This window comes from Anomaloglossus baeobatrachus, chromosome 4 (genome assembly GCF_048569485.1).
Source record: "Anomaloglossus baeobatrachus isolate aAnoBae1 chromosome 4, aAnoBae1.hap1, whole genome shotgun sequence".
NCBI lineage: Eukaryota > Metazoa > Chordata > Amphibia > Anura > Aromobatidae > Anomaloglossus > Anomaloglossus baeobatrachus.
The window spans coordinates 471,913,659-471,938,848 of NC_134356.1; the positions used below are offsets into that span (position 1 = coordinate 471,913,659).

Sequence of the window (25,190 nt, forward strand, 5' to 3'; positions counted from 1 at the left end):
ACAACAGGCTAATGAACAGCAGCAACAGACCAATGCACACCTGCTCCGGTTGTTGGAACGTCAGCAGCAATCCTTGCAATTGCAGGAAAAAAGGCACCAAGAACAGATGGTTCTCCTGGCCAAGTCGATCCGTGCCGGACCGGCAGCAACAACCCCGGGACCGGGTGACGACGGCAGCGTGCGGAAAGTGGTGAGACAAGCGTTGCAAAAGATGACCCCGGGGGATGATGTGGAAGCGTTCCTGGCGGTGTTTGAGTGGGTGGCCGAGCGGGAAAAGCTGCCGACCCCCCCAGTGGGCTGAGGTATTGTCGCCCTATCTGACGGGGGAGCCCCAAAAAGCGTACCTGGACCTCTGTACCGAGGACGCCATAGAATATGCGACCCTGAAAGCCGAAATACTTGCTCGGTTGGGGGTGAATACCTATGTACGGGCTCAGCGGGTAAATCAGTGGTTCTATGAGGAAGCCAAACCCGTACGCTCCCAGGCCTATGACTTGTTGCATCTGGTAAAGAAGTGGTTGCAGCCTGACACTCTGAGCCCTGCGCAAATGGTGGAAAGGGTAGTAGTTGATCGCTTTGTGCGCACTTTACCCGTCACCATTCAACGGTGGGTAGGACAGGGCGACCCAAGTACCCTGGACCAATTAGTGTGCCTGGTGGAGCGGCATGTGGCTACGCAGGACTTGATACGGGACACTGAGACTTTGCGTACCGCCCGTCGGTCCGGCCCCTCCAAGCCTAGAGTCAAGGACCCACCGCTGACACCGGTGCGGGAGACCCCTACCGTCCCGTCCGTGGCCGCGCCCGCCGTCCCTGAGGTCCGGAAGGCTATGTACCCTAAACGACAATTCGTCAAGGGGGTTTCCTTCCCTATTAGATGTTGGCGGTGCCAGCGGGTGGGACATATGGAAGCCCAGTGTCCCCTCACCACGGAGCCCATGGATTGTGGGGTTACCCGGCGGGGTTCAATGTATGCTCAGGTGGTGTGTACCACTGACCTTGTCTCCCCGGAGACTGAGCCCCACTTGTGCCAAATACAGGTGAATGGATGTCCGGTTACAGGCTTGTTGGATTCCGGAAGCTTAGTGACCCTTGTGCGATCAACCCTAAGGGCTGAAGTAAAGGCAAGGCCACAGGACGTACCGTGGGGGTGGTTTGCATACATGGGGACCGCCGAGACTATCCCACGGGGATTGTCACCATCACAGCACCCTGCGGTCAGGTGCAACATGAGGTGGGACTTATTAACACTCTTCCCTATGACGTGATCCTAGGAAGGGATCTGCCCTATTTTTGGACTTTATGGAAGGGGCCTCCTAAGTCCCCTCAGATATTGGACAGTCCGGGACCTGAGCCCGACAATCCCGAATCCGGGACGCCTGCCGTAGGTGTCCCCATGATAGGGACAGAATGTGAACCCGATAGGTCGCCCCTAGAGGTATTGGCAGGAGAGGCTGAGATGGTCGAGCCCATCCCTGAGTTGGAGGCGTCCCCGGATACGTTTGGGACAGCCCAACTCCAGGACCCTACATTAATACATGCCCGGAGTCGGGTGACAGTGGTTGACGGGGTGGCACAGCTGCCCGGTGCCCAGGAAAGGTACCCCCATTTCGCTCTTAAACAGGATTTACTCTACCGGGTAGATGAAATACGGGGCGTGGGGGTAGAGCAGTTGGTGGTGCCCTGGCCATTTCGCCGGCGGGTCCTCGACTTGGCTCATAAACACCTGATGAGTGGCCACCTAGGGGTCAAGAAAACGCAGGAGCGAATATTGCAAAGGTTCTATTGGCCCGGGGTCTTTGGGGAGGTAAAACGGTTCTGCGAAACCTGCCCGGAGTATCAGCTTACCGCACCCCTGGCCCACTTTCGCAGTCCGTTGGAACCCTTACCCATTATAGAAGTCCCTTTTGAACGGATAGGGATGGATCTGGTGGGGCCCCTCGTAAAGTCCGCTCGAGGGCACCAACACATCCTAGTGATCAGAAACAAGAGAAAAAGGAGTAGAACGGCTTCACAAAAATATGTATTTTTATTTAATATCTTAGTTTATAATAATATAATAATAATAACTATAATAATAAATAATAATAATAATAGTTTATATTCTATCAAAAAGTGGATCAGACAAAATACATATAATAGATACATATAGGAACAAAATAGTAGAAAAATGGGACCAAGAGGAGGGATGTTAAAAAGGCACAAACATGACCTGCAAGGATACTTGATACAATCAATATCAGAAAAACCACATGATTGTCACATGAGAAATATGTCGGACAAGGTATACAATAAAGCTAACTGAGCCATTTCTGCATGCCGTCATATGCTGATATCACACTTATGTTGGATTCTAGTGTTACAAAAAAAGCTTATAAGAGAAATCATGCAGGCATACAAAAAGTCTCAGGAGCTGTGTGTCAGTTCTTACAATTTTTTGCTTGAGATGAAAAACACATATGCATACATTTATCACATAGGGCCAGAAGTATACCAGGCTTATAAATAATCCATTACCCATATATAAAAAATGGAGGTTCTCAAACAAGGTCTGCTGAGGGCCAGCCACATGTCAGTTGCAATATTTACACATAAACTGAAACTTACACATGTGTGTACTCAGCTCATGCAGCATGTGACACTCATGTATACGAAAAGTGGTTGCAGATGGATCCCCACCAAATGTAATATCCCACGTTGCCAATTGTATATCTGTGCTTTGGGTCAGCATAAACCAAAAAGCTTCCCCATAATATCACGGCAGAGGGAACATACAGCCTGGCAGGATCCCCATACATACCACAGTATGTAGTCAGCAATTGCAAAGTAAACCAAAGAGGTCTGTTAGGTGAGGAAGGGGTTAAGTCCCCCAAGAAACTCCAACATACGTTTCACAGATAGCTGCTTGTGCGCCGCTGCTTCATCAGGGAGTGACTGATCATAGCTATCGGCTAGTTTAAATAGCCGCTAACCCCATGTAAACAGCTGTATCCTATCAATGGATATCACCGGCGCGTGCGCGCATGGCGCCCCCGGGATCCGGAAACCTCCACACGCCGTCATAACAATGACTTGTGCGCATGCGCGGGTGCTATGGAGACGCGTCCCTGCACCCGCGCATGCGCCATTGTTATGACGGCGTGTGGAGGTTTCCGGATCCCGGGGGCGCCATGCGCGCACGCGCCGGTGATATCCATTGATAGGATACAGCTGTTTACATGGGGTTAGCGGCTATTTAAACTAGCCGATAGCTATGATCAGTCACTCCCTGATGAAGCAGCGGCGCACAAGCAGCTATCTGTGAAACGTACGTTGGAGTTTCTTGGGGGACTTAACCCCTTCCTCACCTAACAGACCTCTTTGGTTTACTTTGCAATTGCTGACTACATACTGTGGTATGTATGGGGATCCTGCCAGGCTGTATGTTCCCTCTGCCGTGATATTATGGGGAAGCTTTTTGGTTTATGCTGACCCAAAGCACAGATATACAATTGGCAACGTGGGATATTACATTTGGTGGGGATCCATCTGCAACCACTTTTCGTATACATGAGTGTCACATGCTGCATGAGCTGAGTACACACATGTGTAAGTTTCAGTTTATGTGTAAATATTGCAACTGACATGTGGCTGGCCCTCAGCAGACCTTGTTTGAGAACCTCCATTTTTTATATATGGGTAATGGATTATTTATAAGCCTGGTATACTTCTGGCCCTATGTGATAAATGTATGCATATGTGTTTTTCATCTCAAGCAAAAAATTGTAAGAACTGACACACAGCTCCTGAGACTTTTTGTATGCCTGCATGATTTCTCTTATAAGCTTTTTTTGTAACACTAGAATCCAACATAAGTGTGATATCAGCATATGACGGCATGCAGAAATGGCTCAGTTAGCTTTATTGTATACCTTGTCCGACATATTTCTCATGTGACAATCATGTGGTTTTTCTGATATTGATTGTATCAAGTATCCTTGCAGGTCATGTTTGTGCCTTTTTAACATCCCTCCTCTTGGTCCCATTTTTCTACTATTTTGTTCCTATATGTATCTATTATATGTATTTTGTCTGATCCACTTTTTGATATAATATAAACTAAGATATTAAATAAAAATACATATTTTTGTGAAGCAGTTCTACTCCTTTTTCTCTTGTTTCTGATCTTGTCTGTGAGTAGCTCCGGCACACAATGCAGCATCCCAAATAAGGGACGACTGCTGTGTGTCTGCAATATATTGTTGGACCTATGTATCTAACATCCTAGTGATCGTTGACTATGCCACCCGGTATCCAGAGGCGATACCTCTCAGACATACTGCGGCGAAGCTTATAGCTCGGGAGTTGTTTGCTGTGTTCTTCTGGGTGGGGTTGCCCAAGGAGATCCTTACGGATCAGGGGACCCCATTCATGTCTAAAGTGACCAAAGAGCTATGCCGGCTACTCCAGATCATGCAGTTGCGTACGTCTGTGTATCATTCTCAGACGGACTGTTTAGTGGAACGATTCAATAAAACCCTGAAAACCATGCTCAAAAGGGTGATTTCCAAAGACGGGAAAGACTGGGACATGATGCTTCCCTATTTGATGTTTGCCATACGAGAGGTGCCACAGGCATCCACGGGGTTTTCGCCGTTTGAGTTGTTATACGGGCGACATCCCCGGGGATTGTTGGACCTGGCAAAGGAAACATGGGAGCAAGAGCCCACCCCCCATAAAAGTGTGATTGAACACATTTTAGGAATGCAGAACCGCATAAGCGCGGTCATGCCAATTGTGAAGGAGCATTTACAGGAGGCTCAGGCCGCGCAAAGCGGCCGCTACAATAGACAAGCCACCGTGCGGACTTTAACCCCGGGGATCGGGTGTTGGTATTGATCCCCACGGCGGAGAGTAAATTCCTGGCTCAGTGGCAAGGCCCCTACGAGATAAAGGAAAGAGTCGGGGTGGTCAACTATAAGGTATTGCAGCCCGGTAGGCGGAAACCTGAACAAATATACCATGTCAACCTATTAAAACCTTGGCAGGAACGGGAAAGCCTGATGGTTGCTTTTTCCCCATCTCCCTCCTCTTCGGGTCGTTCAAACCCGGCTCCAGCGACTTCCGCAGAGGACGAACCGGAAGTAAGGATTGGAGAAGCCCTCACCAAGCAACAGAGGCGAGAGGCCAGACGGCTGGTTCAGCAGAACCCCGATGTCTTCTCCGAACTGCCTGGTAGGACCAGTCTGATACGACATGACATTGTCACCAAGCCTCACCTGAAGGTACGCCTGAAGTCATACCGGGTGCCGGAGGCTCGAAGACAAGCCATATCAGAGGAAGTGAAGACAATGCTACGCCTCGGGGTCATCGAAAAATCCCGGAGTGAATGGGCTAGTCCCATTGTCCGAATACCAAAACCCGATGGCTCCTTAAGGTTCTGCAACGACTTTAGGAGATTGAACGAAGTATCCAAGTTCGATCTCTACCCCATGCCCCGGGTGGATGAGCTAATTGATAGGCTGGGACAGGCGCGATATTTCACCACGCTCGACCTGACCAAGGGGTATTGGAAGGTGCCACTGACGGAGTCTGCCAAGGAGAAAACCGCTTTTGTTACGCCGGAGGGTCTCTTCCACTATGTTGTCTTGCCTTTTGGGTTACATGGCGCTCCGGCCACATTCCAGAGGTTGATGGACCTGGTGCTGGAACCCCACCAGGCGTATGCATCAGCGTACCTTGATGCATTATTTACAGCTCTGAGTGGCAGACCCACTTGGCACAGGTACAAGCGGTGGTGAACGCGCTCCGAACAGCCGGATTGACAGCCAATCCCAAGAAATGTGCGTTGGGGCTCACGGAAGCCCGCTACTTGGGCTACGTAATAGGCCAAGGAGTGATTAAGCCCCAAATTAACAAAGTTGAGGCGATCCAGAAGTAGCCTAGACCCCTGACCACGAAGCAGGTATCGTGGGGTACTACAGGAGGTTTGTAAAGAATTTTGCGGGACTATCAGCCCCCTTGACGGACCTTCTCAAAGGCAAGAAGTCCGTCATGGTGCGCTGGACTCCGCAGGCCGAGGACTCCTTCCGGGCCCTGAAGGGGGTCCTGTGCGGACAGCCCGTTCTTGTCAACCCTGATTTCCGGAAGGAGTTCATAGTACAGACTGACGCCTCAGAGGTCGGCCTGGGGGCAGTGCTGTCTCAGGTGGTTCAGGGGGAGGAACACCCCGTCACCTTAAGTAGGAAGCTCACCCCTCCCGAGCGGAATTATAGCGTAGTGGAGAAGGAGTGCCTGGCGATCAAGTGGGCCTTGGAGTCCCTACGCTATTACCTGCTGGGACGGCAGTTTCGCTTGCTGACTGATCACTCTCCCCTGGTCTGGATGAGGTCCGCCAAGGAAAGGAATGCCCGGGTTACCCGGTGGTTCCTTTCTCTGCAGAACTTCTGGTTTACGGTTGAACACCGGGCCGGTAGGTTACAGGGCAATGCCGATGCCTTGTCCCGCGGCCAGTGTTTGATGGCAGGAGTTCAACCCCGCTCGCTTGAACTGAGGGGGGGGGGATGTGAGACGGTGACAAGGGTTATCTATGACGGCCGGTACGTCTCGCCCCGGTTGCGCTCACTCCATGTATAGAAAGCAACTCCACTCCAGGGTTTATGCTGTTTCCCTGCAGGCTGAAAGGAGGGTTAAAAGGAAACAGGAACATGGGCGTGGGGCCTTAGTGTGAGGGAGTGAACACAACTCCCTGAGTGTCTGCCCGGGGAGCACATGTATATTGTTGTTGGACTTTTGGTTTGTGAAATAAACCGTGTGCTGTGACCATTGGTGCCTGGATCCCGTGTCTTCTGCCATGCAGCCGACCAAGTTACCTCACAATATGTATGTATATATATATATATATATGTATGTGTGTATATATATGTATGTGTGTATATATATATATATGTATATGTATATGTATATGTATATGTATGTGTGTGTGTATATAATTAATACAAAGGACCGGCACTCCAAATCTTCTGAAATATTTTTGTAGTTTATTCCATCATAATATACAGGCGTAAATATGCGTTTCGGCTAATAGTGAGCCTTTTTCACATCTATAGATTAAATGAATGCACACACATATATATACACACAATGAGTGGATTACTTCCTTTGTGACTGACCCACCTATCTCATCTGCATACTAAATTAATTAGTTAATTTATATTAATCAAATTTCCATATATGTTTCTCATTAGAATTCAAACTGAAACAAGCAGATTCACTGAGATGATGATTCAACCACAATTACAATGGATTTAGACATATAAAGAACCAATAGTTGAACAACAGCCTAATAAATCAAAGGGTTAAATTTTTCCCTTTGCTCAAAATTACATAAATTATTTGACATTTTCCATGTAAATTAGTACATCTTTAATATTGCAAATACACTGTCATTACATGTCAAGTATATTTTTCCTTGATTTTAATAAGTCGCATTTTTCCTGCATAAAAAATGTCATGTCAGTTCTCTGAATGTTCAGCTTTGTATAACCCCACCCATACAACTGTGAACTGTTCATAGGCAGAAAATTACTAATTAATGATGGGGGCGAGCATGAAAACTACATTGCACAAGTCTCCTGCTTATTAAAACATGGATTTTATTAAAACTGCACCAAGCTGCCCAGTCAGTTACACATTATTGGAATAAGGATGTCTGACCCAATATTATACTGTTCTCAGATTAGCAAAATCTTCCTCACATATTCCCTTTAATACGTCAGTTTATGGGTCCAGGACTGTTTTTATTAGCACTATTGGCTTTCTTGGGGTCTCCCCTTCTGTTATCACCCTGGCAATAAATCACAGTGAATATGTGACGGACAAATACAACTCTGTGTTCTTGCAGATATACAGTCATATGAAAAAGTTTGGGCACCCCTATTAATGTTAACCTTTTTTCTTTCTCTGTAACAATTTGGGTTTTTGCAGTAGCTATTTCAGTTTCATATATCTAATAACTGATGGACTGAGTAATATTTCTAGATTGAAATGAGTTTTATTGTACTAACAGAAAATGTGCAATCCGCATTCAAACAAAATTTGACTGGTGCAAAAGTATGGGCACCTCAACATAAAAGTGACAATATTTTGTAGATCCTCCTTTTGCAAAAATAACAGCCTCTAGTCGCTTTCTGTAGCTTTTAATGAGTTCCTGGATCCTGGATGAAGGTATATTTGACCATTCCTGTTTACAAAACAATTCCAGTTCAGTTAAGTTTGATGGTCGCCGAGCATGGACAGCACGCTTCATATCATCCCACAGATTTTCAATGATATTCAGGTCTGGGGACTGGGATGGCCATTCCAGAACATTGTAATTGTTCCTCTGCATGAATGCCTGAGTAGATTTGGAGCGGTGTTTTGGATCATTGTCTTGCTGAAATATCCATCCCCTGCGTAACTTTAACTTTGTCACTGATTCTTGCACATAATTGTCAAGAATCTGCTGATACTGAGTTGAATCCATGCGACCCTCAACTTTAACAAGATTCCCGGTGCCGGCATTGGCCACACAGCCCCAAAGCATGATGGAACCTCCACCAAATTTTACTGTGGGTAGCAAGTGCTTTTCTTGGAATGCCGTGTTTTTTTGCCTCGATGCATAACGCCTTTTTGTATGACCAAACAACTCAATCTTTGTTTCATCAGTCCACAGGACCTTCTTCCAAAATGTAACTGGCTTGTTCAAATGTGCTTTTGCATACCTCAGGCGACTCGGTTTGTGACGTGCTTGCAGAAACGGCTTATTTCGCATCACTCTCCCATACAGCTTCTCCTTGTGCAACGTGCGCTGTATTGTTGACCGATGCACATTGACACAATCTGCAGCAAGATGAAGCTGCAGGTCTTTGGAGGTGGTCTGTGGATTGTCCTTGACTGTTCTCACATTCTTCTTCTCTGCCTTTCTGATATTTTTCTTGGCCTGCCACTTCTGGGCTTAACAAGAACTGTACCTGTGTATTTCTATTTCCTTACTATGTTCCTCTCAGTGGAAACTGACAGTTTAAATCTCTGAGACAACATTTTGTATCCTTCCGCTAAACAACTATGTTGAATAATCTTTGTTTTCAGATCATTTGAGAGTTTCTTTGAAGAGCCCATGATGCCACTCTTCATAGGAGATTCAAATAGGAGAACAACTTGCAAATGGCCACCTTAAATACCTTTTCTCATGACTGGATACACCTGCCTATGAAGTTCAAAGCTCAATGAGGTTACAAAACCAATTTAGTGCTTTATTAAGTCAGTAAAAAGTAGTTAGGAGTGTTCAAATCAAGAAATTGATAAGGGTGCCCATACTTTTGCATCAGTCAAATTTTGTTTGAATGCAGATTGCACATTTTCTGTTAGTACAATAAACCTCTTTCAATCCAGAAATATTACTCAGTCCATCAGTTATTAGATATATGAAACTGAAATACCTGTTGTAAAAACCCAAATTGTTCTAAAGAAAAAAGGTTAACATTAATAGGGGTGCCCAAACTTTTTCATATGACTGTATCGAAGAGAGACAGAAGCCATCTTTCTAATCCTAAATCGTATAAGTTGATAAGCTGCTACCAAAAAGCAAATGAGTGCAGAAAGATGACTATTGTATTAAACTGAGTATCCAAGATTTCGAAGACATTGCCTCAAAGCAGAATTCAATAAAATACCAAAGTAACTATTCGGCCGCTGTCACACTAGTGTATAACATCCGATACAATATGCTAGTTCTGCTACGCGTGTGATCAGAATGTCATCTACTGTGATCCGATTCTCTCACATGTGAGCATCAGATCACAGGTGAGGAGACGATCGAGAGATTAATTTCTCCATCTTCTCCGCTGCGTATCTCTGCATATATCACACACCACTCAGATGACATGAGTGCAGTTCGATGTTTCACTCGCACCGCTAGACTTGTATGGGTGCGTGTGATCTGATATATGTTGCCAAATGCAGCATGCTGAGATATTTTTCTCCTGCCAATTCGGCATAAGGAAAAACTGCAAATCTGCTCTGCCTCATTGACTAACAGAGTTCAACTTGAGATTTTCTAACATTACACTCCTCCGTATTATATGGTGGTGTGAGTATACTTTTAGGTTCAGTTTTTGATGTTACTTAATAAATGCAGCGTCTTAAAGTGAACCTGTCATCAGAAATTTAGCTATAAAGCTAAATGTTCCCCCCTCTGCAGCTCCTGGGCTGCATTCTAGGAAGCTTCCTATAGTTCTTGTGGCCGCTTTTATACCAAAATAAACACTTTGTAAACTTGACCGGACGTCACCTCTTTCCCATCCTGCTCAGCAGCAGGTGACGTCCGGTCATCTGGCCAGCGAGCGCTTGCGCATAACGCTGGAGTAATAGGGGAAAGTGCGGTCACGAGGTTATGGGCGGCACTTGCTGATGACACTCACAGCGCCGCCCATAACCTCGTGCCCGCGCAAAGCGTCACCAGCGGTCACACGTGCACACAGTGCACGGCACCGCTACAGTGGAACAGCGCATGCGCGGGACCACGGGCACCCAGGGGCGGCGTCCTGAACTTTGAAATTCAGCGTTCGGGGGCAGCGTAAATCGGCAGGAGGACAGCAACGGACACCAGGCAGCCCGCCCCCATGGAAGATTTAAGAAATTTGCATAAGAAAAGGTACAAGTTTACAAAGTGTTTATTTTGGTATAAAAGCGGCCACAAGAACTATAGGAAGCTTCCTAGAATGCAGCCCAGGAGCTGCAGAGGGGGGAACTTTTAGCTTTATAGCTAAATTTCTCATGACAGGTTCCCTTTAAAGCTCCAGCAAAGTTGATGGGCATTTATCTCATGTCCACTGTGCTTTTTTTATGTTGTATAAACTGACCACCTGTGCGTAAGTGAAATCTGCAACATGTCAATTTCTCTTGCAGCCATGCTGAGTTTTATGTGTAGATTTTCCCCAAAGAATTACGTTAGATGCGTAACATTTGCAAGTGCATTTTTGCTGTGCCAACACACTAAACACACATGTAATCCACATATAACTATCAATAGTTTGAACAAAGCCAAAAAAAACAAGGAAGATCAAAAACAAAGCAGTTGTCACACTAGGTATGGGGAAGTACCAAGCGAAAAGGAAAAGAAGGGAAACCCTGTGCCTAGGCAAGGGGGAGATAATGACCCCTGACCAAACCCACCGCTGGTTCATGGCTTCCATCACCACAGTAGATAGGTTCCTCACCTATGCATCAAGCAGTATACCCTGGCTGATGCTGAAATAGGCGCTAGGTATGGAACGGATTGGATGAGTGCTTAGTGAACCCCGCTAAGCTCTAAAGAACACACAGGGAATACCCACAGGGCAAAGTGTACAAATAACTTTTCTCCGGATGACTCAGGGAGAGGAACTGCAACAACAACAAAGTTTATCCAGATGAATACAAGCCAACTGCTTGCACTCAAGACTACTGATGGGCGATCCCAGACTATAAAAGTCCAGATCTGCGTGGGATACTATTTACTCTTTGCAGCGATCCCATGCCTGGAGTTCTCAGGGAATTCCAGGTAACTATCTGTATAATTAAAAAGAAAAAGAAAGGAAAAAGAAAATAGAAATAGAGCAGGCAGGGTATACTTACCGAGTTTTCCGCGCGGCGTTAACACTACTTCTGGGGCTGCTCATTACCCTCTTGCATATGCACGTTTAAAAAAAAGACGTGTGATCCTCTCCAATTCTCATCCATGATAAAGCCAACAGATGGGGGCTGGTATTCTCAGGCTGAGGAGCCCCTCTTTATTGAGCCCCCAGCCTAAAAAATACCAGCGTGTAGCCACCCAGAATTGTTGCATCCATTAGATGTGAAAACCCCAGCGCTTTAGAGACATTGCAAAAATCTTGGTGCTTTACCCTGCTCATCCCGATTGCAGTGGTGCAGTGGCAATCCGGGTAATATCTGGGGTTAATGACTGCTTACAGCTGCCAGTAAACCCTAGATTAGTAGTGGGAGATCACCTGAGGTCAGTTTACCTGCGGTCACAGGTGGGGGGTACTGTGGGAACCTCCAGCTATGACCACAGATAAACTGAGTGATGTCACCACTCATCGCTGTTGCTCAGTCAGTCTGCCTGAAGCCCACAGTGTGTGGACATGTTCTGTGCCCACCCACTGTGACTTTGATATGTATGTAGCAGACCTGGAATCGTTCTGGGACCTCATGTGGATTACATCGGAACTGGGTGTTTGGGGTTAATAAAAGGGTGAAAAAGGGTATATTTTTTTTAATGTATTTCATTTCAAATAAAGGATTTTTTCAGTGATTTATTTCTTTTTCATTTACAGATTAGAAATGGGGGGGTCTCCTAGACGCCTCCCATTGTCAATCTAGGGCTTAGTGGCAGCTGTGAGCGGTTATTAATCCCTGATATTACCCCGATTTCCACCGCACCATGGCAAACAAGATGAGCTGGGTACAGTGCCAGGATTGTCGTATCCAGTGGATTCAAGAATTCTGGGTGGCTGCAGGCTGGTATTTTTAGTCTGGGGATGGCTTCCCCAGCCTGAAAATACCAGCCTCCAACTGCTGGATTTATCATGCTGGGTATCAAAATTGGACGGGACCACATGCTGTTTTAAAAATTATTTATTTAATTTTAAAAAAAGCTGCAAAGGGGTCCCTCTTATTTTAGTACATAGTCAAGATAACTACACAGCTTGGGGCTGCAGCCTGTAGTTGTATATTTTATCTGTGCTGGGTATCATAATATGGGGAGACCCTATGCCAATATTTTTTATTTATTTTTACACCACTATACATATGCAGACAGCGTCTGTGATTCCTTGCAGTCAGACACGCTGTTACACAGAGTGGAGGCACGGTCTGACTGCAACCAATCACAGACGCTGGGACAGCCGGTGGGCAGAGGAAGCGGTGCATATGCATGAGGGTAATGAGTGGTCCTGTAAGTAGTATTACTGCTGCGCAGGAGATTCGGTAAGTATAACGTGCCTGCTCTAATCCCGTACAGGCCACACAGTTGGCTTATAGGCATCATGAGTGATTGGGCTGCCGTGGTTATGTGCCTATTTACCGTATGTCTGGTAATCATAGCAGGACAAGTACACAAAGATCAATGTAATCACCGCAGTGGCTCTAGAGCGGTGGAGGATTTCCCTAATAGTTATTTTGATATTTTATCACCTTTTCGATTTTGAGTCAATTTGCTTTACTGTCTGGGTATCCTCTTTAAAGTTGCATCATACAGATTTATTATTATTTATTTTTATTCTTACAGGAGAAAAAAAGAATTGCAATTCACAATGCTGCAAGACATTGGGATATTCAGCAAAACCGAGTCTTGCCTGGTACAAGTGCAGACCTGGATAGTGGGGGGTCTGTAAGCCCTTCTCATAAATCATGCCAGTTGAATGGATCTGCAACTTATGAATTTAATGAAGACAAAAGGTAATTTTAAAGTGTATGTTTGAGTGAATTTGTGTGCAAATTAAGTGGACACTAAATAGTTAAAAAGTGAAATACCATTGAAGGTAAGCTATCATCATTAGAAATTGTTTAGGTTTTTGTGATAAATGTATATTTTTTTGGTAATGTTTTTCTCCCAATATCACAATCTGTATTAAAAATGTAGCATATTTCACACTGACCACTGAGATATTTTTAGACTCTTAAGATGAGGAGATGAGTTAGAGGTGTCATTAATGACATGTCTGTCTTTTGTGCTCAAAAAACTTGTAATCCCTCTGCAGTAAGATCAGTCTGGCTGTCATTTCATGTCAGGAGGAAACCTGTTCTAAGCAATCATAAGGGCATGTTCTAGTCCTTGAGTTTTGATACTTTCTTAGTATTGTTCAATTGAAATACTATGTCCCAAGAATGATAAAAGTATTTTAGGATTGATACCTTTATAGGCTAACCAGAAAAATTATATTAGCAAGCTTTCAGAGCATAAAGGCTCCTTCTTCAGGCAATTACAATTGTAATTTGCCTGAAGAAGGAGCCTTTGTGCTCTGAAAGCTTGCTAATATAATTTTTCTGGTTAGCCTATAAAGGTATCACTTCTAAAATACTTTTATCATTCTTGGGACATAGCCAGAAAAATCAATTGAAATACTAACACTGTACCACAATATTACCCTTTATTGCACATTGTTAGTATTGTTCAAAATCATACAAAAGGAAGAAGTACATGTAACAGTGTGTCCCTCCCCCGCCTTTGTTCATGGTGTAATTGTCTCTTTCCTTGACTGTCCTGTATGTACTACTGGTGGGGGATTGTTTGTTCTTCTCAGCATGGGACTTCTCCAACCCACAACTTGGTAAACAAGAAAGAGCCAGGACTTCTAAAGTCCATTCATGTATCAAGTGTCCAGGCGGAGTTGGACTCTTCTGCCCACCTAAGGGGCTGATCCCAGGAGAGAAGAACAATGAGACCCATGTTAGTTCAGTTAGTTGGATCTCGGCTGGAGAAGGACTAGGATCTATTGCTGAGGCTGGATCCTAGAGCCTGTGTATGGACTATTACAGGCTGGAGATCAGTGGCCACGTGGGATTGTGTTTTGTTGTTCACCCTGTTGGACTCAAGGAACTCATATAAGGACCATTGCCATATTTTCCCTGGCGTTGGAATACCGGGAGACGCCCCTGGATCTTTTGTTTTGTTGTGGACTCCTTGCAGACTTTAAGGATCTATATTTGTTTGGTGCTTTATCTTTGTGGTTCCAATAAAGCCCTTTGGATTGTTCCTTTGCCTGGCATCCTTTACTGCTCTGCCGCATACGCCGTCACAGTACACACTTAGTGAAATCTCACTGATAACTGCCACATTGAGTTAACGAAAAGTAACACATTAGCTACCATACACTTTGATTGCTAATATCTTCTCAATGGAGAGGCGAAATTAAGACTACATTTTTTAAAAAAAATTAAACTGTTTTATTCCGCTCTTCAGCCAATATGACATCATGTGTCCTTTTCAACATGAAAAATTGGATGGAAGATCCTCCTTTTTATGTCAAATTTCAGTATTTTATGTAACTAAATTTATTTTTACTTTTTCAAACAACTTGGAATTAATCTTTAATATTGTAAAATATGTAATATTAACCCCTTCACGACTGGGCCAGTTTCAGTTTTTGTTTTGTTTTTTTTCCCTCCCCTTCCCAGAGCCATTTTTTTTTCTGTCCACATAGACATATGAGGGCTTGTTTTTTCGTGGGATGAGTTCTACTTTTGAATGACCCTATTCATTTTACTACATAGTGTTGGAAAACAGGACAAAAAAATCCAAATGGGGAGAGATTGTGATAAAACTCAATTCTGACATTTGTTGGGGTAATTGTTTTTACAGTGTATATTTTGTGTTAAAAATGACCTTGCAATAAGATTCTACTCATCAGTACAATTATGGCGATACCAAATATGTCCAGTTTTTTTTCATTACCATATTTTTTGGATTATAAGACGCATCGGACTATAAGACGCACCCCAAATTTAGAGGAGAAAATGGGGAAAAAAATGACTTTTTAATGTAAAAATATGGGTCAATTTTGTAATCTTATGGTTTGTCTTATAAGCCGAATGTAGCTTACTCTGGGGCTGTGGAGTGGGGTCATAGGAAGCTGGTGGCAGCATAGGGTGCGGTGATGCTGTGGTCACTGGACTAGGAGGAGGAGGGGGGTGTACTGGCGGGCAAGGCAGGCGCCATTAATTTCCCTGAAATCCCACGTCATGCAGAACCAAGCTTTGTGTACAGCTGTATCAATGGCAGCCACCTGCTAATCGGAGGCAGGAAGCTGACGTCATATACCGACGTCAGCAGCTGGTTTCTGATTGGCCAGCGGCTCCTATCTGGTACAACTGGGCAGAGAACTTGGCTCTGCGCGGCGCCGGCAATACATTCAAAATGAAATAAAGCACTGACTGTGGCGGCACCCTACACTGGCCGTGATGGTCAAGGCGTCCATGTCCTTACGGGCCTCAAGAAGTAGAAAAGAAGATACCGAGGGAACAGAGGACAGGTGAGATTTTCTTTTTACTTTTCAATGTTTATGTCAAGAATAGCATATTAGGTGAAATTTCTACAGGATCGGACATTGCTACAAAAAGGGGACTTTACTACATGAAGAGGACCAGCATGGGCACATTACTACAAGGGGACAAGGATGGGCACATTACTGCAGGATGAGGAAAAGGATGGGATCATTACTATAGAATGGGGACTAGGATAGGGCACATTACTACAAGATGGGGACCAAGATGGGGCACATTACTAAGGATGGGCACATTACTACAGGATAGAGGCCAGAATGCTCCTATTACTGTAGGATGAAGACAAGAATTGGGCACATTACTACAGGATGAGGACCAGAAAGTGGCACATTACTACAAGATGGGAACCAGGATGGGCACATTACTAAAGGATGGAGACAAGGATGAGCACATTACTACAGGATGTTGGGCAAAATTACTATATGGTGGTAATGGTAAGACGATAATGCTTACAAGAAGGGAATACAGTGTAAAACAAAATTGAAAATAAAGCGTTTATGGTTTTTCTTTTTTACCATTAAAAATGCTTTTATATATATACATATATATATATATATATATATATATATATATATATATATATATATATATATATATATATATATAACAAAAAGTTTATCGCCACATCTATAATGACCCAAGCTATAAAACTGTACCATAACCCATACAATGCAATTTTAAAAAGCTATATAAACTAACAAAAAAGGATAAAAAAAAAAAGCGATCCAGAGGTGTATAGGAAAGAAGTATGGTATCACTAAAAAGGTCACTTTGTCCTGCAAAGAATCCAACCTCGGAAGTTCAGTTATTTTCTATGTGTAGCCAAGATACCCATCTGAGTTTGAGTGCAAACGTTTAGGTCAGGTGTATTAAAAAAGGAAATGTTGGCAATAAATAATTGCTTTCAAAAACAGAAGTGCTAGTATAATATATCCTCTGACCACCCATTGTCTTCAATACTGCATCAGTTATTCACACTTGCACACAGTTTTTGAAGGAACTCTTATGGAAGGTTGTTTCAGACATATTGGAGAACCAACCACAGATCATCTGTGTATGTAGACTTGCACAAATCCTTATCTCTCTTTATGTAATCCCAGAAAGACATGATGTTGTGATAAGGGCCCTGTGGGGCTAATACTATCACGTCTAAGACTCCATGCTCTCCTTTATGCTAAGGACAGTTGTTAATTGCATTGGCTGTATATTTGGGGTTATGTCCTGATGCATATAAACGTGGAACCAAACAAACACCAACCTCATGGAATTATATGGTGGATAATTATCTGTCTGTACTTCTCAGCATTGACAACACTATTAATCCTGACTGTATCTCCAATTCCATTTTCTCAAATGCAAGTAACCTCTCACATGCGTCACTGTTGCCTGCCAAAAGACAATCATTTTTGTACTCCTTTCAAGCGCTTTGCCAAAAATGCTATCCTCTATTATAGCCAAATCTTTCACAATTTGACCCCTCAGTCCAGAGCACCTGTTGCCATTTTTGTGCACCCCAAATACTATAGTTTTGTGCATAGTTGAATCACTTGGCCCTGTTTATATATCGAAGTAATGGCTTTTTAGTCACAGTTCTTCCATGACGACCACTTCTGGCTGGACTTCTGCAAACAATAGATGAGTTTAGCGGAGTCCCACTGGTTTCTGCCCGTTCAGAGCTGATCACAATGCTGGACATCTTCTGATTTTGATGTGAAAGATGCATGTGTCTTTATTCTGCTGCACTAAGTTTCCATTTCCTAAAGTGGCATAAATTGCACTAGAAATACAGTATATGGCAACCTTTGGCTGGAGTATTATTTGAGACAAAGGTGCAAAGCTGTTGTAAGATTTCCCAATTCATTAAGAGGTATAAACATGCCAAAGACCAGAAAAATTTTTTTTGTAAAGGGTGTATTCACGATTATTGACCATAGAAAAAAACAAAACCCTTTAAAAATACATTTTATTATTTCATGTTAAAACAATCCCTAGACATACACACAAACAGGACAGACAGTCCCAAATCTGCCAACGTCCAATGGAACCCCTCTGTAATCCTACCAAAAAGGAGCAGGCAAATAAATGGGATAAGTCAAATTGTCCCCTAATGAACAATCAATTCATGCTGTATCATGATAAATCCAGTATCGTGTAGGAGTATCAAAAAAATGATGATAGTGGTGCAACCAGGGTATGGCCCAAATTCCCTTCAAAAGGCCCTACCTACCCGCGGAGGTTGGCACCCTAGACCTGGACGCAATGGCGCCCCCGCTCACCGATGACTCACCCTTCTTTCCCTCCACTGATCTTATGTGCAGCTATTCTGGGAAGAGGAGGGAGTGTGGGGAGGTTGCACCAACAGACTGATCAATAAATGAGGACTCAAACACACACATCAATGATACAGTAGATATTTCATATTACAACAGTGTTAAAGTGGACCAGATCAAAAAAGAGGATCACTTGCAATATCAAAGTACGATTTCTGATCCTGAGTACTAAAAAATTCCCCTAGCACCAATCCAGTAATTGTCCAACAAACCTCCAGGTGGACAAATAGTGAAATACATTAATTGCCTATTCGGTATATTGCATATAGCTTCTGTGTATCATAACCAGATCATACAATAGATGCAATCCCTAAGCTGAAAATCAATGCAAACGGAGGCAAAAAGCTCTTAAAGGGTCACACAAATAAGGTCATTTGATCCCAGAGCAGTCCTCTCTATGAGCTGTTGGGGACCATCCACCAGGTTATATCATAAGTAGGCACTTCACAGAAGGCAATACACATAAACTTTCATAGAAGGCACATTGCTATTGTGTATTTCACAAGAATGCAGTGGGGCACAGCCAGAATCAATCAGGTCCAAGTAACCATACAGCAAATAAATCTGATATGAACATAGTACTTATCTCATCCTTGAAGCGTATAAACATGCTAATGAATTATTCACATCTTACTCCAGTGTTGCCTTCATTAAGACTTGTATACAAAATACTTCTTATAAAATATTGTTGTCCTTGTCTAAAATAGTCCAAAGGCATCAAGTTAGCAATATTGTAAATGAGATACAGCTTTGCATCCATAGTGGGGAGAATGTGGTGAGATTTTAATTTGTTAATCAGTATAAGGGGAAAACGTTTCTCCTTGCGGAGAATGACAAACAAATCTGTCTGTCAGTGGTGAGGAGTCTTTATAGCTACAATGCTCCTTTGGGTAACATTCAAACTGTCTCTTCAGGGAGGAAGGAGACACACTGTAGTGCCACCTATTGGAAGTAGCAATCCTAAAGGTCAAAAGTGGCCCTTTAACGAGCCTTGTCATATGACCTAGGATTTCTGCCAGATCAGAACCTCAATTTGCAGACACGGTTTGCGGGATCACTGTCCCTTGTCAGTGCAAAGTATGAGATCTGATCTGGCTGAATGATAAGCTCTACTGGGGTCTAAGGGGAAAACTTTTCTCCTTGCGGAGACTGACCCACCAGTCTGGCTGTCAGCGGTGAGGAGTCTTATAGCTGCAATGCTCCTGTGGGTAATAGGTGACAATAGAGTTTGTGTCCTTGCTCCCTGAAGAGACAATTTGAATATTACCCAGACGGGCATTGCAGCTTTAAGACTCCTCACCACTGACAGCCAGATTGGTTTGTCGGTCTCCTCAAGGAGAAAAGTTTTCCCCTTAGACCCCAGTAGAACTTCTCATTCGGCCATAACAGATGTCATACTTTGCACTGATGAGGGACAATCGTCCTGAAACACCATATCTGCAAACTGAGGTTGTGATCTGGCATAAATCCTAGGTCATATGACAAGGCTCGTTAAAGGGCCACTTTTGACTTTTAGAATTGCTACTTCCAATAGGTGGCACTAGAGTTCATCTCCTTCCTCCCTGAAGAAACCATTTTAATCAGTATGCACACACGCATGCATTGGAAGGAGAAGGCGCTTCTGTGAGGAATGATCAGTGCAAGATGTGTAGCATCATATAAGGAAGGAAGACGTTTATTGAAATGAGTCTTGAGATTGCTGCATATTTGGGCATTATTGTTTTATATTGTTACAAAAATGAGGTCCTTGGACAAAATAAAAAGGTGTGTTGGTGCCCCGGCACTGGTGCTTGGCTGTTTCTGTAACGCATACATAAGTGAATTGAGCGAGCTCAACACGTGGGGCTACCCTTACCATTCATTCGCTACTTCATTGTGACAAGCGTTTGCAACCTGACCAAGTAAGTTAGGGAGCCCTAGTTTTCTGCATCCACATGGGTAGTACCTACATCTCTCAGTAGTTTAGTGTATTACCTGTCAATATGCCATACTTGTCCAAGGTGGGTTTTTAAGCCACTAAAAATAAAGAAATGGACTTACAGTAGCCTGAAAAAAAAAAATCTAGCACTAATTGTTGCTATGTAAATCCTGTGCTTGTGTGAGATGCTGTATCACTGTCAATAGACCGGAAGCCGTGTAGTTCCTTGTCTCTGGGTCCCAGTGGTGTCGCAGATTTAGGGGGATCAGTTCTAAGAGCGAGCTGAGGCTGACAACCAATCACTGGGAATCACATTGCTTTCCAACCATCGTGAGTGACATAGGATCTTAAACAAATATTAGATTTTCGTAACAACAGTCCATTAAGAAGTCTGTTACTTTTAAGCTAGGACTTTAGCTTATATTTCTTAGTGGCTAGAAAACACCTTTAAGAGGTGGAAATGAAAAAGTAGATGCCCCAAGGCATATCAATCCTGCATATGGAATCAATATTTAATGCCAAAGCACTTTACCAAGATTGTAGGGTTGTAACCTGATCTCCACTATGACGGTCTCGCCAGCAGTGGGATATTTTAGTGTAAGTCATTTTAAAATACATGACATCTGGGTCTCAATAGCTTGATCTATTTTGTCATTACAGACTGAAATATTGAGCATTAAAATCCCCGAGGTTTAAGGAGCCAAAATACCACATCTTTCTGGGATCGTCAAGGCCTTTAAATGGCTTTACAGTTCTGTACCTCATAAATGATTTACACTTAAATGCTTGCAGTAAAATATTTGTTCACCTAAAAGCATAGTTCTTAGAAGTTGGTAAAACATCAAGATTTTACTTATTGTTTCTACAAGAATCCATACCTGCAGCAGGCATATTGTATTGCAGTGTAAGTAGTGGTGTAACCTATGGGAAAAGTTTGTTAAATTACATTTCCACAAGAAAATTGGCATTAAAGTTTGCAAGCAATGTAAAGGCTACGTCACTTTACCAGTGGAGCATCTCAGAATAGTGCAAGTTAATGGCATTGCACTGCAACCCGCAAGGCACTGGGACAAGCAAGTTGAAACCATTTGGATTTTTGTTGATGTGCTTGTGGTGGTTGTTGTACCTTTTGGGTTGCAATGTGACCCTATTCACGTACACAGTGGAACCTTGGTTAACGAGAACAATCCGTTCTGTGATTGTGCTTGTAAACCAAGTTACTTGTCTAGCAAAGCAATATTTCTCATAGGAAATCATTACAATGCAGACAATTCGTTCCACAACTTGTTCAATGTCCCATTCCACACATACACAAACACACACAAACACGCGCACACACACATATTATGCTCACCTTACCTTCCGTTCCATCGCCGGCCTCCTGGTTCTTGCAGTTTGCCGCTACAGGATGTGAATCGGGTAACCATTGTGACCGATGCCGTAACTTCAGCTGCCAGAGCACTGACATCAAAGGCAGGAGCCGCCTGCCTCTGATTGGTCAGCGTGCTGCCTTTGAGTAGCGCCTGATAGTGGAAGTTCCTCCCTCGTCGCGATGGTTACCCAATACACATCTTGTACCAGCGAACTACAAGAACCGAGAGGCCAGAGAGGGAACGGAAGGTAAGGTGAGCATAATATGTGCGTGTTTGTGTGTGTTTGTGTGGACTGCAAGAGCGGGTTAGCGCGCGGTGGAAGTACGGAACAGGAAGTGTGTGCGGTGAGTATTTGCTCGTCCAGCAAAGCTTGCTCATAAACTAAGTTACAAATTTACAGCAAGCTTTGCTCGTAAAGCGAAATACTCGCTAACTGGGTTACTCGTTAACCAAGGTTCCACTGTATTACACTATGCTGTGATGTATCGGAGGCATAAAGGAACATGTACTGTATAATGCTGCCTATTTTGGCTTACGCAACTCCTACAGGAAGAAGTACACACTCTAGCGAAAACTCTGAAAATGCCCAATTAGATTTAAAAGTTAACTTGTTAAGTGCCAAATACTTTGATTACTAATATTGCTGTAACGGAGCAGTGAAATTAACAAAAAAAGCTTTATTCTGCTTTGTAGCCTCTAGTACATCATGTAAAACCAAAGAAATGAGCTGTAGCATAACTTGGTGTATGTGCAATTTGTAAGTGCTCTTTTACACAATGTCCATTAAACAGGCAAAACCGAAGATACAATTAAAATGAACATATGTTAGTAAGTAAATGGTACATATAAATTACATAGGTTACTTGATTAATACAATTTTCATCAAAAAGGCGTAAAAGACATTCCACCACGACAAGGTGTGTACCTAATGAGGATTGTCCTATCATGTAGTATTAATCCCTTCACAACTCATAACTGACCTGTGTGTCACCGGCCGTGTCCCTACCTTTGATACAGGCTCACAAGCTGAGCCCACATCTTTCCCGACACTTGACAGCTGATGTAATCAGCCTCAAGTGCCTCTAACAGCCTCAGGTGGATCAGAAATCTCTAAGCGGCATTTAACACTCACTGACAGGATGTACGTCACTAATCCCATCCAATGGCACCCCACCACTTGTTCGCAGGACACAACTGGTGAGGGTCAGCTGATAACCCTCATGCCTGTCATCACAATTCTCTGAACTCCAGCTCCAAGATCATGATTTTTGCTATACATAGCCGATACACTGCTCTGTATAGCACAGGCGATCAAACGATCGCAACTTCAACTCCCCTAAGGGTATTACTCAATACTATAAAAAGTAAAAACCTTTTTTCTTTTGCTTTATACACACTACCTCTGATCCCACTGTTGTTAGCCCCAGCGAGAGCCGTTCAGACACGGCAATCAGCTCCCACTGGGCCAAGCACCGAGCATACCTGAGCACAGCGATGCTCGATCGAGTGGTCAGGATACATAAAGCACCCAAACGACGAACTCGAACATTGATTTTTTAAAAAAAAATTTATGTAATGTCCGTGTTCAGTACAAACCCCAAACTTTAAAGTTTAGGTCCGCTCATCTCTCCTCATCATTGACCACAGATGTCGGTTATCTCCATTCCACAGTTATCTTCAGTTTACATCCTGCTGTATGTATGTATGTATGTATGTATGTATGTATGTGTGACGCCCCTGGACTATTCAGGTCGTCACAGGGTACTGCACACTCTTTAATCTTAGTGCAGGAATCAACCCCCCCATGGTTCTGGTTTCCCAACTTGTAGTACTGCCTCCATCAGCATCCAAAATCCCAACCACACCCTGTCAGACACACCAGTGAGCTGCTGAGCTGGAATAGGGCCGCCCACCTAGGGGTCAGGCAGACTGGTGGGAGGTGACAGAGCAGTCGGTTCCAGGGGAGCAAAGTGAGAGGAAGCTGGGGGTTGGAGCTCCCAGGAAGACAGAGGAGTGTGTGGCTCCCTGTTTGTGGCAGGTTGGGTCGCAGACGGTGGTCTGGGCCCGGAGGAGTCGGAGACCCGGTCGCAGGGTATTGAGGCTGGGTGCCTAGACCTGGTCTTGGAGGACAGAAGGCATCTGAGACTAATAACCGGTACAGGACCTTAGGTCGGGGAGTAGCTTCAGGCAACCTGGCAATTAACCTATGGAGGATAGTGACTCTGTGGACTATCCCCAAGAAGCTCAGAGATCAGGGGCACTAGCGCAACGAGGGCGATAGTGCTTTCCAACCCAAGCAGCCCACAGAAATCCCACGCGTGAGCCCTTGAGAGCACAGCTCATTTTATCCTAAAAGGAGGGAGCGGGGCCCGGACAGCTTTATGCCTATGGGCCACAAGGACACTTTATCATTTGTGCATGGAGGCAGGCTCCAGACCACCCGGCAGTACTACAGGTGACGGATACCCAGACTGGCTCCCCCAAGAGGGCAGCGGCATCAAGAGACTTGGTTCACCCTGTTGTCAGTGTCGTCTTTGTGGCTACACCATCACCAATGTTGACTGAGTGAGTACATGTCCCTCCCCTGCTTCCAGCTGGCCCTGCGCACCCCTGCTCCACCATCTCATAGTCCTGGGGTCTCCCCTACCCATGGAGGTAACGTCATCTGGCAACCCCACTCCATCTCCCCCGGGTACTCCCATTGGCATCCGTTGGCGTCACGAACTCTTACCCCCTGTAAATAGCCCCCTTTTTACATTCCAGTGGCTGCAAGCCCCCGGGTCCGGAGACCCTCGAGCCATCAGCAGACCCCGGATCCGAGCGGTTCGACCGCTGCAGGGGCAGCACATATGTATGTATCTATGTATGCGTGTTTGTGGCTGCTGTAAAGTGTGTCATTAAATGCTGAACAATAAATTAGAAAAAAAAAATTCTAACTGGTTTTAATTAGTAAATAAAATGCATATAAATTCCCTCTAAGATCTTTGCATTAGGAAAATAGAGATTCAGCACTTCTAAAATGTTATAAAATGAACCAGCACAGAATGTTCCAAGAAAGGTGAAAATAAGGTGAATATTCATGTAAAATGGGTGATTACTCAATTTCGAACAGTCGCCTTTGTACAGTGAATTTCTGTCTTGATGCAATTCATACAGTAAAGTGATTTAAGAAAAAAACCCAAAACGCTCATCTGAATGAAGAAAACTCATCCTAAATGATTACTTCATACAGAAATACCTTAGAGGAAAATATTGTCGGGGTAAATATGCAGTCGATTACAGCCAGACCGTAATTGCTAATCTTCTAAACCACAAGTTACCTCATAATTTGGAAAGTAAACTCGCAGAACACTACTGACTACTGTTCAGCTTTTGGAAGATAATATTTGAACTCTTACATTTACCAGTGATTTCTCCAATTACTGGTAAGAGTCCCAGGAAGCCCATCTAACATATGTTCAGAATGAAAATCTGCTGTAAGACAGGACTGCACATCATCAACCTGTC

General features: G+C 44.0%; 1 protein-coding gene across 3 annotated transcripts in view; it reads left to right on the plus strand.

Annotated features, from left to right (window-relative positions):
* The window catches only part of LRRC49 (leucine rich repeat containing 49), a 230,880-nt gene that overhangs the window by 157,219 nt on the left and 48,471 nt on the right, over window positions 1–25,190 (plus strand). For all 3 annotated transcript variants that reach the window (XM_075345709.1, XM_075345711.1, XM_075345710.1), the window contains one exon: window positions 13,289–13,458. In XM_075345709.1, the coding sequence (XP_075201824.1) occupies window positions 13,289–13,458 (170 nt within the window). The remainder of the gene's footprint in view (window positions 1–13,288; window positions 13,459–25,190) is intronic.